The 16,129-nt window shown below is 39.4% G+C and overlaps 1 protein-coding gene across 1 annotated transcript in view; it reads left to right on the top strand.

Annotated features, from left to right (window-relative positions):
- The window catches only part of CD109 (CD109 molecule), a 74,748-nt gene that overhangs the window by 12,986 nt on the left and 45,633 nt on the right, over window positions 1–16,129 (top strand). Inside the window, exons 5-14 of the mRNA XM_032216177.1 lie at window positions 1,321–1,446; window positions 2,831–2,870; window positions 3,426–3,507; window positions 5,799–5,892; window positions 7,965–8,088; window positions 8,679–8,788; window positions 10,284–10,511; window positions 11,279–11,380; window positions 11,472–11,534; window positions 13,891–14,067. Coding sequence (XP_032072068.1) covers window positions 1,321–1,446; window positions 2,831–2,870; window positions 3,426–3,507; window positions 5,799–5,892; window positions 7,965–8,088; window positions 8,679–8,788; window positions 10,284–10,511; window positions 11,279–11,380; window positions 11,472–11,534; window positions 13,891–14,067 — 1,146 coding nt within the window. The remainder of the gene's footprint in view (window positions 1–1,320; window positions 1,447–2,830; window positions 2,871–3,425; window positions 3,508–5,798; window positions 5,893–7,964; window positions 8,089–8,678; window positions 8,789–10,283; window positions 10,512–11,278; window positions 11,381–11,471; window positions 11,535–13,890; window positions 14,068–16,129) is intronic.

The following is a 16,129-nucleotide window of genomic DNA, read 5'->3' as shown; positions in this document are numbered from 1 at the left end:
TAAATAAATATGTATTTGTACAGAGTATAGATCAGTACTGGCAAACCTTTTCATCACCAAGTGCCGAAATGGGAGCACGTGCATGCCAAAAACTGGAAGAGCAGTCACCCGGTGTGCATGTGCATGCTAGCTGGTCTTCGTGCGTGAATGTGCATCAGAAATCGGAAGACCAGGTGTATAGTGGATATTTGCATGCCGGAACCCGGAAGAGCAGCTGTCCAGCGCACACATATGCACCTGGTGGCTGCTCTTCCAGGTTCCACAATTGTGAATTGTTGCAACGGGCGACGGCTTGCGTGCCTGGAGAGATGGCTCTGTGTGGTGATGGCCACAGTTTTGCCATCACGGGTATAGATGTTCCCACGCTGGTCCAAATTACGTGTTTTTCCAAACTAAACTTATGTTTTAGATAACAATTGATGTAAATTCAGGGTAAAATTTATTGCTCTTTAGAAAAGAGCTGTAGTAGGGGAATGATGGGCAAGAGATTCTTGGAAAGTGCTAACTTTCATTATTTACATATTGATTTAAAGCATTTACATGGCCACGCAATTCAAACAGCATGACTCTGGGTAACATAAAAGAATAATTCTAAAATTATTGACACCTCATTAGATATATTCATGTGTAGAAAATACTTTATCACCAGAAAATAGCAATAGCAATAGCAGTTAGACTTATATACCGCTTCATAGGGCTTTCAGCCCTCTCTAAGCGGTTTACAGAGTCAGCATATTGCCCCCACAGTCTGGGTCCTCATTTCACCCCCCTCGGAAGGATGGAAGGCTGAGTCAACCTTGAGCCGGTGAGATTTGAACCGCTGAACTGCAGATAACAGTCAGCTAAAGTGGCCTGCAGTACTGCACCCTAACCACTGCGCCACCTCGGCTCAAATGTGCCTCAATGGCTTAATAGGCAGTGTAGAGCAAGCCATAATGTAGCTATTGGTTTCAGCGAGTTGTGGTTAAACAAACCATAGCTAAGTAAGACATGAGAACTTGGTAACAGTTGAGAATTTTCTACGGAAATGAAGTCTGCCAAAAACAAACAAACAAACAATTGTATTGAGGCTCTGTAACAAATGATGAAATTCATTGTGATATAATGATAAAGTGAAATCATTTCAGAAAATTAACTCCTGTTGCCACAGGGATTTCTAATCTTAACATCTGCAACCTTTTTGATTATATAGTGCAATTGATGGTGAAGTTTTCTAGGTGAATATTTTCTGCTGAAGCATATTTTGTTTCCATAAAGCTATTTTAGCAGTCATATATTGCACTAAATTCTTTATTCTGAATTAACATATATTTTTGTTAGGATCCTCAGGAAAATTTGATTCAGCAATGGTTGACACAGAATGGAAAAATGGGCAAGATCGCTAAGCAGTTCAAATTATCCAAATATCCTCTCTTTGGTGATTGGTCTATAGAGGCTCAAGTACATGTGAGTATAATTAAGACATCTTTGTATTTAAGGTAGAAGTGGGCAACCTTTTGATGACAGCTTTAATTTAAGGTGGAGTAAAGGCTGTATAGTGGGTGGGGCTAGATTACACTTAGATTAAGCTCCAAGGACTCCAAAAGTTGATTCGTGGTCACAGACTACCTGTTTCTGATTTAATCATTGATGGTATACTTTTCACTTTTTTATAGTCTGAATGATTCATTAGATACCATGTTTCCCCGAAATTACGACATGTCCTGATAATAAGGCCATGCCACATTTTTCTGGTGGGCAAAAATATAAGCCCTCCCCCGCAAATAAGCCCCCTGGACAACCCCCGACCTCCGGCCACGCAGAGTACCGTTCACCAACCTATTGGTATCCTGAAGGTGCCAAGCCGTGGGAACCGGGGGGGAGGCAAAGGTGATTGCGTTGCTTAGCGCCTTCGGGATTCTGCTAGGTTGGTGAGCGTCTCTGTGCCCAGCTGAAGAGGGGAGTTGCCAGGTGGCTGCTCTCTTGTGAGTGGGCTGCCAAAGAGCCGGGCACAGCCTCATGGGCGAATGACTGTGTTGCGCTGTCACAGCAGCGCAACAGAGCAGCCATGAAGCAACCACACTCATGAACAGGCACCCGACAAACCCCCTTTCCAGCCGGACACAGCGCCATTCACTGACCTATGGGTATCTCCAAGGTGCATGAGCGCCTGTTCGCTGCTGCCCGGCTCCCGCAGCTTGGCGCCTTAGAAACGGCAGTGGATGGCGCTCTGCACAGCTAGAGAGGGGGATTGTGCGAGCGGCTGTTCCACTCTCGCTCATGCGACTCCCAGCCTCACGATGCCCAGCTCTCTCTGCAGAGCCAGGGGACCTCTGCTGCCGCCGCATGGCTTTTTCTGCAATTTCCAAACCGAGTCTTCTGGCAGTGACCGCTCTGGGCATACGCTCTATGGTTGTACGTTCTGCCGGAAGCTGGCCCACAACCATAGAGGAGGTTGGGGAGGAACATGGGCCAGTCCTTGAGTCTGGAGAAGGCTTGGACGACGGCTCTGTGTTGGATGCAGAGAGGGGGCCAGGGCCATCTAGGCCTCCAGAGCCTCCAGAGTCAGACAGCAGCAAGGCGCTCCCCTTGTTCCCATTGCGTGCATGCGCAGAGCTGCCAGAAGACAAGAACAGTTAAGACAGAAGGGATGACTTGGAAGTAAGACTTGGGGGTGATTGGCCCCTCCCATAGGACATAAAGGAGGAGCAAAGGCACATGAGCCTTTGCAGGAAGCAATTTGATTCATGCTGGTCAGTTTACCTTCTGAAGCTCCGTTTGGACTCTGCTCTGTGTGGCCTTGCCATGCTTTTCTATTATATAACTTCTATTTTTGCTTGTGTTTCCGTAGGATCAATCCTATTATCAATTATTTACAGTAATGGAATATGGTAAGTGATAACCCTTTGCTCTTTAAAAATAGGTTCTTATAAAAATTTTTAAGGCAGAAGGTGAATAAATTTTTAAATTTAGGAAGGCAATGATTCTTCCACAAAACTGAAATCAAAAATATTACTTACCATTTAAAAAAAACATGGAAATTATAATACTCAGATTGCAAGACTGTTTAGCATAAAGTTTAATAACTTGAATCCTGACAGTAATTCTTAGAGTAAACAAAGTGAAATCACTGGGTGGGACTTAAGTAATCATGATGAACTTCTAGCATGAGCAAGGTCAGATGTAGCTTTTAGTATCCACTTGTTTGTAATGTTAAATTTATCTTTTACAGCTTGCCAAACCAAAAATCATTCTGAGATCTATCCATTCATTCATTCATTCATTCATTCAGTGAGGTCTTCCTTGAATTAAAAATATATAGCAGAAGAGCACTCAAGCTTAATCTTTTAGGTGCTTCAGTTTCTTCATTAGATAATTTTAATTGTTATTGCTTCTCAGCCTTTTGGCTAAGATCAAGTGTAATAGATGCTTTCGGGTTTTTTCAGTGGCACCGAAGTTTGAAGTTTCTTTAACAACACCTACGTATTATTCTATGCAAAGTAGGTTGAATGGCACTATCACAGCAAAGTAAGTAAAAAGTAAATATTATAGAATTGAGAACAATATCTAGGTTTCAGTACACACACACACACACACGCTGATGGTTTATTTAAATTGGAATATCAGTGAGGTTGCATGATGACCTCTGTGAAGTAAACAAACAGTTATTTAATGGAATGTGGGCGTGACCCGTCAAAACCGCACTCGACTAAACCGTGCCCGATTAAACCGCGTCGCTGACGTCATCAACAGGGCGACAACAGCCAGCACGGAGAAAGAAGGGCGCTTTAAATAGCGCTTTGAAAGCAAGCCGATTCAACTTAAGGTAAGGGTCAGGGTTAGGGTTAGCTTTAGGGTTAGGGTTAGGTTAAGGGTTAGGATTAGGTTTAGGGTTAGGTTAAGGGTTAGGTTAAGGGTTAGGTTAAGGGTTAGGATTAGGTTTAGGGGGGTTAGGTTTAGGTTTAGGGGTTAATTTTAGGTTTAGGGTTTACAGCGTGCTTCTGTCTCCGCACTGTTGTCGCCCTGTTGATGACGTCAGCGGCGCGGTTTAGTCGAGCGCGGTTTTGTGGGTGAACCAAATGTGGGCAATAGTATACTGGTTGACACAGTATTTTATAGATTAAGATTCTGACTTGCGCACAATGTCATCACCTGATGAGTATTATTCAGATTATGAAAAGAGAGAATCACCTATGACACAGGTACACTTAGGACTGATAACCTAGTTTATGCCTTCTGTATTTTACAACTGCAACCTATAGAGAAGATTGTGGTTGTAATGTAATAGGAATAAATGTAAAAGAGAATTAATGAACCAATTAATTAAAAATCGTTCTATATTTGTGAAACTAAGAGGAAGGAGAAAGGGAATAATGTAATACAGGTAATCTGAATGGAAATGAACTGATGGCATGGAGTGGAATTGATGAATTCAGGAAGGGAAAGTATGGGTTTAACAATGAATGAAAAGTATGTGTATATCAGAAATTACTATGTTTCAGTTTTTTACTGCATATAAAAATAGGAATCCATATGTTGATGATGATTTCATATTATTATTCAGTGAACTGAATGATAGAAAAGCCAGAAATTAGGGTTTTTTTTGTGAAAAATGATATAATTCTCTGAATGAATGTCTCCAAGGGGAGAATATTATTCTGATAGGCGATATGAATGGATGGCTAAGACAAGATGAGCGAGTTATAGAAGATGTGATTGAGAAGCAAGAATGATGAGAATGGTGCCTGCTTGGTGATTATTATCTGCTTAATAGGTATGTAGGAATGTGCAGTGAAAAAAATGTTTCATTTAACTATCACATTTATATAGCTATTCATCTCATAGTAAAGTCGCTCTAGGTTGCTTACAATAAAAACAATTATAACCTCAAAATATTAAAACAACTAAATTAAAAATCATCAACAATATTAATAACAAGACAGTGGAGGAAATTTATGTTAAAAATAATGCAGCAATCTCATCAAACCTCTGCCTTGAAACCCCCAGATCTGCTGTCAGAGCTGTGTTTTAAAGGAATTTTGGAAGGATGTCATGGATGTCAAGTCTTACCTCAGGGGAACAATGTTCCACATGGCAGGTGGCTTCACAGAAAAGGTCTTCTGGATTCCTCCAGATGAATCTCTTTTGCAGATAGCACCTGCAACATACATCTTTTGCTGGACCTAATGGGAAAGGCAGATGTAATCGGGCAGAGGGGGGGGGGTCCCTCAGGTATCCTAGCCGCATGTGATGTGTGTTAGGAAAATAGAGTCAATGATTGTAAGTTAACCATCAATGGTGAAAAATTAGAGCAGGTATATCAAGCTGTGCATCTTTTAAGTTTAAACCCTAGCAGCAAAGGTACTATGTTGTTCGGTAATATGTGGTCTATTGGGAGGAATTAATGTTTGTCAAAATAAGTGAAAACAGATGTACGTCCTCCTGTACATATTTGGGTATAACAGGAAAAAAATAAAAACTGTTGTGAGGGGGCATAGTTAAAGAAATGAAAGGGCATAGTTTAAAAATGAAGCTGTTTGGTCATATGGAAAGGAAACCATGATAATCAAATTGCAGAACAAATATATAGGCAAAGACTGCATTGATTGAAAAGAGGGTGATAAAAAGTTGTGATTGGATGCTATTGAAGAGATGTTCAAATGGAAACAGATGAGAGAGAAAAATTAAACCACTGTTTGAAAAATAAACTGTCCAGGTTAATAAGTACATGATGCGTTATCATATGTTTTCAGTCTGTCTATTGAAACTAACAATTTCCAACTGATACTTTTTTGTGGTGCTTTGGGTATTCATTTCAGGTACTTATATGGAAAACCAATGAAAGGAAAGGTCACTATTGATTTCTTCTCATTGTTTCGAACAAAGAACACAAAGATAACTAAAATAATGGAGGTGAGCCATACTCCGTTCTTGACAATATACTTATGTTTCAGGAAAATTGTGCGTCATGGCCCACCCTCACTCAACATATTCTAGTGATTTCTCCTGTGGTCTTTCTATTTTCCTTGCTGTTTTCTGATCCAGAATAGCTTCTTTCTCTTCCTCATACTACCACTTTAAACCCTTATCAGAACAACTTTTAAAAAGCTTTTTGCATTGTTTACTATTTCTTGCTTTTTGGTCTCAAAATTGACATATATCTAGATGCAGTGGCATGTCAGAGTTTTGGAATGAAGTTGGGTCATAGGCCCTGTGCGATAGCTTATTGGCAGGAGTTTTAGGAAAAAGCATATGTGAAAGATTAGGATTCTCTTTTCTTTATCAATTTTAGAAATACGATATTTTATATTTATTTGCCTTCTAAAATTGAGTACTTTTAAAACAAGATTTTAATTGTACTTGCTAAACCAAGTGCCTAGCCATTACTGCCATGGGTTAAGCAAACCAGTTCAAAATCTCGAAGATTTCTTACCCACTTAAAACAAGTGTTAAAAGGAGATGCCCCCCCCCCAAAAAAATAGTAATGTATTAGTAAATGTGGAGATTAACTACAACAAAATATTATGACTGGGAAAAATTGAAGTATTTTCTTCCAAGTTAAATTCATCCCTGAAAATAATCCCCTAATTTTAATTTTGTATCAGGTTTATAACATTTCAGCTATCACGGCTATTCTTTCCACAAATATCTTGTAAAACTGTAGCTAAACCAAAAGAGGAATGTAGTGTTAATAGATCTCTGGGTCTTTTTTGCCTTTTTCCACTTAGCTTTAGCAAGGAAGACTAACAGTTAGATATATTGTGGTGCAGATATATCTCAGTTCATATAAATTTGTGTATGGAAAAATATTAAAAATGAAATGTAATATATCATGACATTTTAGACCATTTTAAAACATTTTTAGATTCTATGGTCAAGAACAGATCTTGTAAATGTTTGGGCTAGTGTGAGAATCAGGGCTGTCTGTCTGTCTATCTATCTCCATCCATCCATCCATCCATTTATCCATCCATAGATTTGGGATACCTCATCTTTATAATACATAAAAAAGAGAGCCGGAAACAGCTAGCACGCATGTGCGGGGGAACCTTTACCTTTTTAATAGTGCTTAGAATGCATTTCAACCTAAAATGTACCCAGATTAAGATTCTGTGAAGTACTTGGTGGTCTCTGAGCTTGATTGTTTGATTGCAGACATTTTGCTACCAGTACCAAGGAGTGCACAGTTCAGCCCTGAGCTACATATATTCTCTTCCATTGAGTCTCGGATTCAGATGTTGGCATGGTGTTCTGACCTCCCTCTTCCTACACCAAAGCACGCCAAGACAAAGATACTTCAAGGATTTATTAACACACAGACTAGACATTGGCAGCAATCCAGCACAGATTAGACCTTGGCAGCAATCCAGCACAGACTAATCTTGGCAGCAATCCAGCCTGCCAAGCTAGCCACGATAGCTTCTCCAGCTCTAGTAAATATGTTGATTCCTGTGACGAGCATGTAGAAAGTCATTCCTTTTTTAGTCTTGAGCCTAATTACCACCAGCTGAGTTCAATTATCTCCTGTAACTGCGTAACTGTTCTTTATGCTTGTTAGCCCTCCGTTGCCGGGCATCCAGGACCAACTCTCTTGTCTCCTCCCCACTGCTCCAATGCATGACATCAGGATCACACTCCCTTGTCTCCTCCCCACTGCTCCAATGCATGATGTCAGGATCACACTCCCTTGTCTCCTCCACTGCTCCAAGGCTCAGGCGCCTCCTGGTAGCCAATCAGCCTCTCTGCGCCCTGCTCAGAGTCGGAACCCTGTCCAGGTTCCTCCAGAGCCGACTCATAGGGCCCCTTGCTGTCGGAGTCTGGTGGCAGCTCCAACGGCTCCTGCTGGGCCACAACAGCATGGTATTTTATTGTTTTGATTTCACAGTGAAATGCAGTAACAAAAATATTATATCTTAATATTATTTCTGGTTAATATTGCTTCAAATATAACATAGGATTAATCAATATATTTTTCCTGATCTCAGATTAATGGTTCTTTGAACTTCACACTGGAGAGTCCAGAGATAAAATATCTAGCTGTCAGAGATGAGGATATATTGCATCCAGGACCTATAGAAATTATAGCTGTTGTTACAGAATCTCTTACAGGTATGTGGTTTAATGTGGCTTTTATAGAACATTGGAAGAGATCAAATCAAAGGTCTATTTAATCCAGCTGTATCTTTTTACAGTGGACAGTCATAATCCCACAAGCACACAATGAGCACAGTCACTAAATCACATTCATATTTCTTAGCAATTAAAATTTGGAGGTATGGTGGTTCAAATGTAGCTACCATAGCTTATTGCTACGGACAGGGTCTTTTTTGTTATTTGCTGGAGAAGGACATTTCATGGGCTTTGCAAAAGCCTACTCTACCTATTTTATTCAACAAATAAAATTGAAAATCCATCACCTAACACTGGTCATTTGAAGCGAAATTTCATAATTTAAAAGGTTCTGGAAACAGATAGACATACCATCTACTACTATAGAAAACTATAAACCATCTACAAAACACAAAGCTTAGGATATTACACGAAAACATTAAGTGACTTGTTTTTTTGTTTTAGCATGTTGTATGAATCTAATCATACAGTGTTGTCACTTAGAATAAGTGCGAATTATTTTACTTCAGTTAAAAACAAACAAATCTGTGTCTATCATTTTTTAAAAACATCTCTGATTGTTATAATAGGAATCTCCCAAAATGCAAGTGCTACAGTATTTTCACAGCTACATGATTATTCATTAGACTTCTTTGAGTATCCAAGATATTTGAAGCCGCCTCTGAACTTCATTGCTATGGTGAGTAGTGTTATGTAACTGTTTGCTTCTTTCAGTATCATTTCAGAAATGGACTGAATGAATGATGGATCAGAAAGATGGAATGACATTCTTAAAAAGCTACAAGTCTCAAGGCATCCATTTTGTTTCTCAAAATGTTCAATTCCAAATCAAAACTAAAGAGGCCAAAAATCTTCATCTCGATCTGACACGTTCACCTGGAGACTATATGTATACTGTGGGCTATAATACCATGTTTTCCCGAAAATAAGACAGGGCCTTATTTTCTTTTGACCTCCCCAAATTTTGCTTGGGCCTTTTTATCCCGGGGGGAGGGGCTTATTGGTTTGGGGTTGCCAGGTGGCTGCTGCCTTACGAGTGAGCACCTGAAGAGCTGGGCACAGCCTTAGGGGCAAACGGCAGTGTTGCGCTGTCGCAGCAGTGCAACAAAGCTGCCCTGAGGTGACCACGCTTATGAGCAGCCACCCGGCAACACCACTTTCCAGCCGGGCAGAGCGCCACTCACCGACCCAGTAATATCCCAAAGGCGCTAAGCCGCGTGGCGCTCTGCCCGGCTGGAAAGAGAGGTTGCGCGAGCACTTGTTCTGCCTCCAGCTCACGTGCCTCCCTGCCTCACCATGCCCAACTCTCCCTGCAGGGCTGGGCCAGGGCGCTGCCACGGCCCCACTGCCACTGCAGCCGCACAGCGACCACCGCCGCAATCCTACTGCCGCCACCGCCATCCCGGCCCCGCTGCTGCCGCCATCACCATGCTCCGAGTATAACTGGCTTCCACACTTTGGAGGGCTGCTGCCAAGTCTTCCGGCAGCGCCCGTTCTGGGACTACACTCTATTGTTGTGGGCTGGCTCGGCAGTGGATCTATGGTTGTGCACTGGCTGCTGGAAGACTTGCTGTCCGGAAGACTGTCCGGCAGCCAGCCCACAACCATAGAGCGCACTTCTAGAGGGGCCGCTGCTGGAAGACTCGGCAGCCGAGTTTTGGAGTTTGGAAGCCGGAGAAGTTATGCTTGGAGTGCGGTGGGGGCACACCAGGCGCTCGCGCAACCCCCCCGCTCCAGCCGGGCAGAGCTCCATGCACTGACTTAGGTATCCCTAATGTGCCAAGCTTCCGGAGCTGGGGAGCGGGCAGAGCTCCACGTGCCTTGCACCTTAGGGATACCCCCTAGGTCAGTGAATGGTGCTCTGCCCGGCTGGAGAGGGGGTTTGCTGGGCGGTTGCTCTTGAGCATGGTCACCTCATGGCTGCTTTGTCCCTGAGGTTTTGCCCGGCTCTTCGGGAGCCAGTTCGCAAGGGAGCAGCTGCCCAGCAGCCCCAAAACTATAAGTCCTCCCCCTATAATAAGCCCAAGGCCATATTTAGTGGGGGCAAAAGAAAATAAGACCCTTTCTTATTTTCGGGGAAACACGGTAGTATTACCATTTCGAATAAATGCTGTATGTAACAGTTATTATTGTTTTAAATAATTTTGTGTGTCTAAAGTTTAATTTGTTTTCAGCTGAAAATAAGAAGAACTGATAATCATCCACTAACGTCTGTTGAACAAAAGAATAACGTCACAATCATGGTCACACAGTTAAAAAATTCTTATCAGATACATGACTATAAAAACGAATTACATAGAAACAACACAGATTATGAGCTACATTATTATCCTGTTCCAGAAGATGGGATTATTCAGATTGAGCTTCCAGTTTCAGCCAATACAAGAGTTTTGCGCATTAAGGTATATTTCTTTCCTGTCATTTTGTCTATAGGAAAACTTTTAACTGGTCAGTGAAAATAATTTCAATATGTAAACTTGTTTAATGCCTGTCTTCTTCCTCAAATGCATCTTGCTACTTATCAGATATGTATGTTTCGTAATAATTGCAATAGAATATAAGAAAGAAAGAAAGAAAGAAAGAAAGAAAGAAAGAAAGAAAGAAAGAAAGAAAGTAAGTTTTTTCTATTGCTGTTGTTATGAAACCAGTTTCCCATTAGATAAAAACTCTTTTTAAGAATTGTGGTTTGGGTTTGGACTTTCCCAAAGTTGATGGGGCAAATATGTGGGGAGGGGAATGCCGTGGTTTGTTATGGCTCATTTGTAATCTAAACTGCATTAAAGAGTACCTCAATTTACAACAGTCCATTTAGTGACCCATTCAAAGTTACAACGGTACCGAAAAAAGTGACGTATACCCATTTTTTGCACCTAACGGCTGTTGCAATCACCTTTTGCGACCTTCTGACAAGTTAGTGGGGAAGCCAGATTTCACTTAACGTTGTTACTAACTTAATTGTGGTGATTCACTTAACAACTGTGGCAAGAAAGGTCATAAAATAGAGCAAAACCCACTTAACAAATGTCTCACTGAACAACAGAAATTTTGAGCTCAATTGTGGTCGTAAGTCGAGGACTAGATGTAATTTGAACAGGGCAAATGCTTGTACTCTAGCTGTGCTGTTAACAAAATCCATCTCTTTTTTTGCCTTTCTTCCTTTTTTTAATAGGCTGAATTTCTGGAGTGTGAGAGTTCCATAAAGATACACAATGTGTTCCACTCACCCAGTTTGTCTTACCTTCAGATCAGAAAAACAAGCAAGGATTCAAAAGTAATTGCTTCTATCAATAGTTTTTAAAGTAAAGAACTCTTATTACATTACGATTGGTGTTTTCACTCAAGGCCTCTTTTATTTTTCCTAGGCTGGGATACCTTTGGAACTCAGCGTTCAGAGCACCATACCATTGAAAGAGATCAACTATATGGTAGATAACAATTATTTTTTTAATTTTTGCAAAATAATTCAGAGCGTATCCTTCCTTAGCTGAGGACCTTGTTCCTTTTTTGCTTGGTGTGTAGATAAGGTATAGTCAAGGAGAAAAATGAAGGGCAAAGGAATAAAATGGTAAAGAAAGGCAAAAAAAGCGATAGGCTGTTTCTTCGAGGGGGACTGATTTTCAGCTGCCCTCTAATAATTGAAGCATATCATTAGACTTCAGTTACTTTAGAACCATGATGGCAAACCTATGGCACGTGTGCCTGAAGTGGAGCCATGTCGCCTGGCATGTGCGGCATCGCCCGTTCTCTTCTGGGTTTCTGGCGGCCATGCACACATGACGATCCGCTGGCCTTCATGCATGAGGCAGTGCTGAAAACTGGAAGAGCTGGTCTTCCATTTTCCAGTGTGAACATGTACGCTGGCATGCTGATTGTCACAAGCACATGCACAGGAGTAACCAGAAGACTAGCTAGCTGGCGCACATGTGCGCGCTAGAAACCGGAAGTTCATTTTCCGGTGCGCATGTGTCAATATCTTAGAACACTGCCTTAAAACACTGCCTTGGAACATCACTTCAGCATCACTGCCTTGGAACAACAAGGAAAGGCTAAAATAGAAGAGCTGAATGTCTACTTTTTCTCAAAATACAAATAGCAATAGCAGTTAGACTTATATACCGCTTCATAGGGCTTTCAGCCCTCTCTAAGCGGTTTACAGAGTCAGCATATTGCCCCCAACAACAATCCGGCTCCTCATTTTACCCACCTCGGAAGGATGGAAGGCTGAGTTAACCCTGAGCCGGTGAGATTTGAACAGCCGAACTGCAGAACTGCAGTCAGCTGAAGTAGCCTGCAGTGCTGCATTTAACCACTGCGCCACCTCGGCTCTAAAGAGTAGAAAAATTACGTAGAGAATTATAGTTGCAACCTGTGTTGTTATTTGGATTGTTGATAGTTTAACGATCATCGGTTCACTCACACAAATACTTTTAGGGAGATTGGGAATTGAGAAATTGGCATAGAGAGGATTTGTTTGAAAGAGTAAAATTGTCTAGAAATCTTTACAAAATTGATTACCTGTCAATATCCAATCTGTCTGTGTGTCCCAAAACAATGTAAAAAATAGCAACAAATAAAGAATTAAAAATAAAGAATTTTTGTAACTAATGTTAAAAAAGAGAACTTTAAAATAAAATATTGATTGTTCAATTTCTTTACATATCATCATTCAACTAGGGATGATTTTTATTTATTTATTTATTTATTTATTCATTTGTTTGTTTGTTCATTCATTCATTCATTCATTCATTTCAAGCCCATCTTGCCAAAGAGAAGTCAAATAATAGTAATTATGCTGCAGTTAAAGACTTAGATTAATTCATCTGACATAGTTAACAAATACATACAAAATACATTTTGTGAAAGTATAGTTATTTTCTTTGGAAAAAATATGATTGTTGGATGAGCCGAGATGGTGCAGTGGTTAGAGTGCAGCACTGCAGGCTACTTCAGCTGACTGCAGTTCAGCAGTTCGGCTGTTCGAATCTCACCGGCTCAAGGTTGACTCAGCCTTCCATCCTTCCGAGGTGGGTAAAATGAGGACCCAGACTGTGGGGGCGATATGCTGACTCTGTAAACCGCTTAGAGAGGGCTGAAAGCCCTATGAAGCGGTATATAAGTCTAACTGCTATTGCTAACTGCTATTGCTAAATCAGTTTCAAATCCTGAAACTTAGATTGCATATTTATGCTTGTGAATTTAGTAAGTTTTACTTCTCAACAATTCTGCTTAGGCCTTCATTGTTAATATCTGAATGTAATCGACTAGTAGTTACATTTTATAACCTTTTAATATAATTTAAAGAATTGGTAAATAGATTAATGTAGTACTTACAGCTAGGAATAGAATATCCACTGTTAAACATACAGTTCTTTACAATCAGAGTTGATCTGATTAGGTGGAAAATATAGTTCTAATATATAAAAACTACACATTAAAACATTTTTTAAAAATAAAATATTTAATACTCCCTTGTATCTCTGATTAAAGATACTTCCTTAAACTAAACTTGTATCACTGATTAAAGAAACATTTTGGACTATAATTTTGTATTGTTTGAGAAAAAGTTCCATAAACTCAAATTTGTCTCGGAGTTGATATTATCAACCGATGAAAGCTTTAATTTCAAATTAAATATTATATCTGATCCTGTCCTTTCCCAGACAGAATAATCTTGTATATATTTCTTTTTAAAAAGTGATGTTTGGATTAGAAACCATTCACATTATTTTTATAAGGGTTTCATATGTTTTAGGTGTGGTAATTATTTTTTTTAACTCATAGGTGATGTCCAGAGGTCAAATTGTGGATGCAGGGAAAAAGAACACCACAAAATTAAGTTTAATTCCAGAAAATTCTTGGGCTCCTACGGCTTGCATAATTGTCTTCTATGTGCATGATAACGGGGAAATAATAAATGATGCTCTACATATTCCTGTTCAACTGACTTTAAAAAATCAGGTAAATGTACCAGCCTTCCTTTCATTATAAATGGAGAGGTGGAATTTTACAAACCAACTGTGTTAATAGACCATAGAGTTATATCAGTGCTCCAGAGATGGACTTTGGTATCTTACAAGATGCATACCGGTAGAAGGAGGGTAGTTAGATGAAGACAATACTGAAAGCTATTTCTCTTGTTAAAAAAAGTATTTTCTTCTAAATCTGTATCTAGCATAAACCTTGAAACCGAGTTCCCCTGACATAATAGATAATTAACTAAGTGCCTGAACAACTAGACGTGGTCTCCTTGATAGTGTTTCCCATCAGTTTAGATACATTTCCTTTGGGAATTATAGCCTATATGTTTATTTTGAAAAACCAAAGGGGAAAAAAAGGAAAGAAAAGGAAGGTATTATCATATAAATGGTGCATGTTGCATTTCATAATTGCATCTTACTATATTCAGCGCTTTCTAAGAAAGAAATAACGCATATTAAAATTACATTTTATTACAATGAAGGTTAGAGCATGTAAACAATATAGCTATAAAATAAAGTATCTTTAAAAACCAAACAAAATAATAAAATAATAGCAATATTACAGTCTTGTTAGCTGGTAGTTTGAATGGACTGAGATCTCAGAGTTAGGACCGTAATATTCAAACAGCCACTAGATGGGAGCAAACACATGGCATTTCCTGTGTCTTTGTGGCTGTTCAACTGTCCTCCAACTTTTTGTAGCCCAGAACTTGTAACCACACAAAGTGTGCTTACAAGTTTGTGAATCTGTTTGTATTTCCAATATTTATGCATAAATATGGCCTAAAACCTAATCTGTTCTCTGTTTAATTCCTAAAACTAGATAAAGAGAACTCAATTAGGCAGATGATTCAAAAGTATACAGTACATGTTCATTTACTTACTGAAAAAAGTGATTGAAAGTTACACCATAATTGCTTTACGTATTGCAAATCTGTGCATAATACGATGAACTTTATTCCAGCTTCATAAGAATTGATTTAGTTTCCCCATATGCAGCAAAGCTTATTTACATAGGTGTACTTAAAGACTTCAACCACAGTTTCAGTTATTATCCAAGTAGCTATTTTTTTGCCCCATTAAAAATCCATTTTGGACAGTCAGCGAAGAGAATTTTTTTACTTCCCTTTAGTTAAAACATGTTTTCTGAATACATCCTGGCATATACAGGTAGTCCTTGACTTAAAACCACTCAAAGTTATAACGATACTGAAAAAAGTGACTTACGAGTCTTTAAAACATTAGTTTGTAGATAGCTTTTCTTTATGGTGTGATACAGTCTAATATTTGTAGTCTATCAGGAGCAGCACAGCATCCAAAAACACGTGGATATTTACAACTACCTACAATCAATATACCAACAATGTACATTCTTTGTATACTTATCCATAAATAAACAGCAGGAAGTTAAAAATCTTGACTGTACAGCCCTTGTCCAACATAAAGCCATGCTGTATTTCTCAAATGTTGCTTGTATTGCTTTTCATTCAGAATTCTGCCAATCTAGGCACATTTAATAAATTGGATTTCCCTGCAGTTTTTATATTCATTGTTGCTGCCTTTTTCATACTATTCTTCCAGGTGTCAGGCACACTCACACAACCATTCAGTAAGCAAGCCACACCCATTTTTTAAACATTTCTCCTATTGTACTATTTCTGCAAGCTTTCTGTTTTTCAACATTCTCAGAGCATTTATGATTTCCCTTTTCTAAGGCATCAACTTTTACACCATTTGTTTCAATTCCACTCGTAGATGTTCCACTCTTATTCCTATATGTATATTTAAACCATTCACTTCAGTTTTGTTTTAGTTCAGGTAATCATCTTTATTTTCAATTCCTTTCAATCTAATGGAGACTTCCTGATCAGTTCCCCCGTACACTGGATGGGAGGTGGTCTGTTATTCCTTTTATTAACTATTTCTTTTTCCTGGGATGTTTAAAATTACCTCAAAAATAAATCCTTCAGCAGTAAATTACTTTGCATTTTAAATATTTCTCTTGAAATTGTTACTGGTTTTCTAGCCCATGGTTTTTGGAA

This window comes from Thamnophis elegans, chromosome 4, assembly GCF_009769535.1.
Source record: "Thamnophis elegans isolate rThaEle1 chromosome 4, rThaEle1.pri, whole genome shotgun sequence".
Lineage (NCBI taxonomy): Eukaryota > Metazoa > Chordata > Lepidosauria > Squamata > Colubridae > Thamnophis > Thamnophis elegans.
Note: the sequence above shows the minus strand (reverse complement) of the source record. Positions and strands in the feature narration are given on the sequence as shown.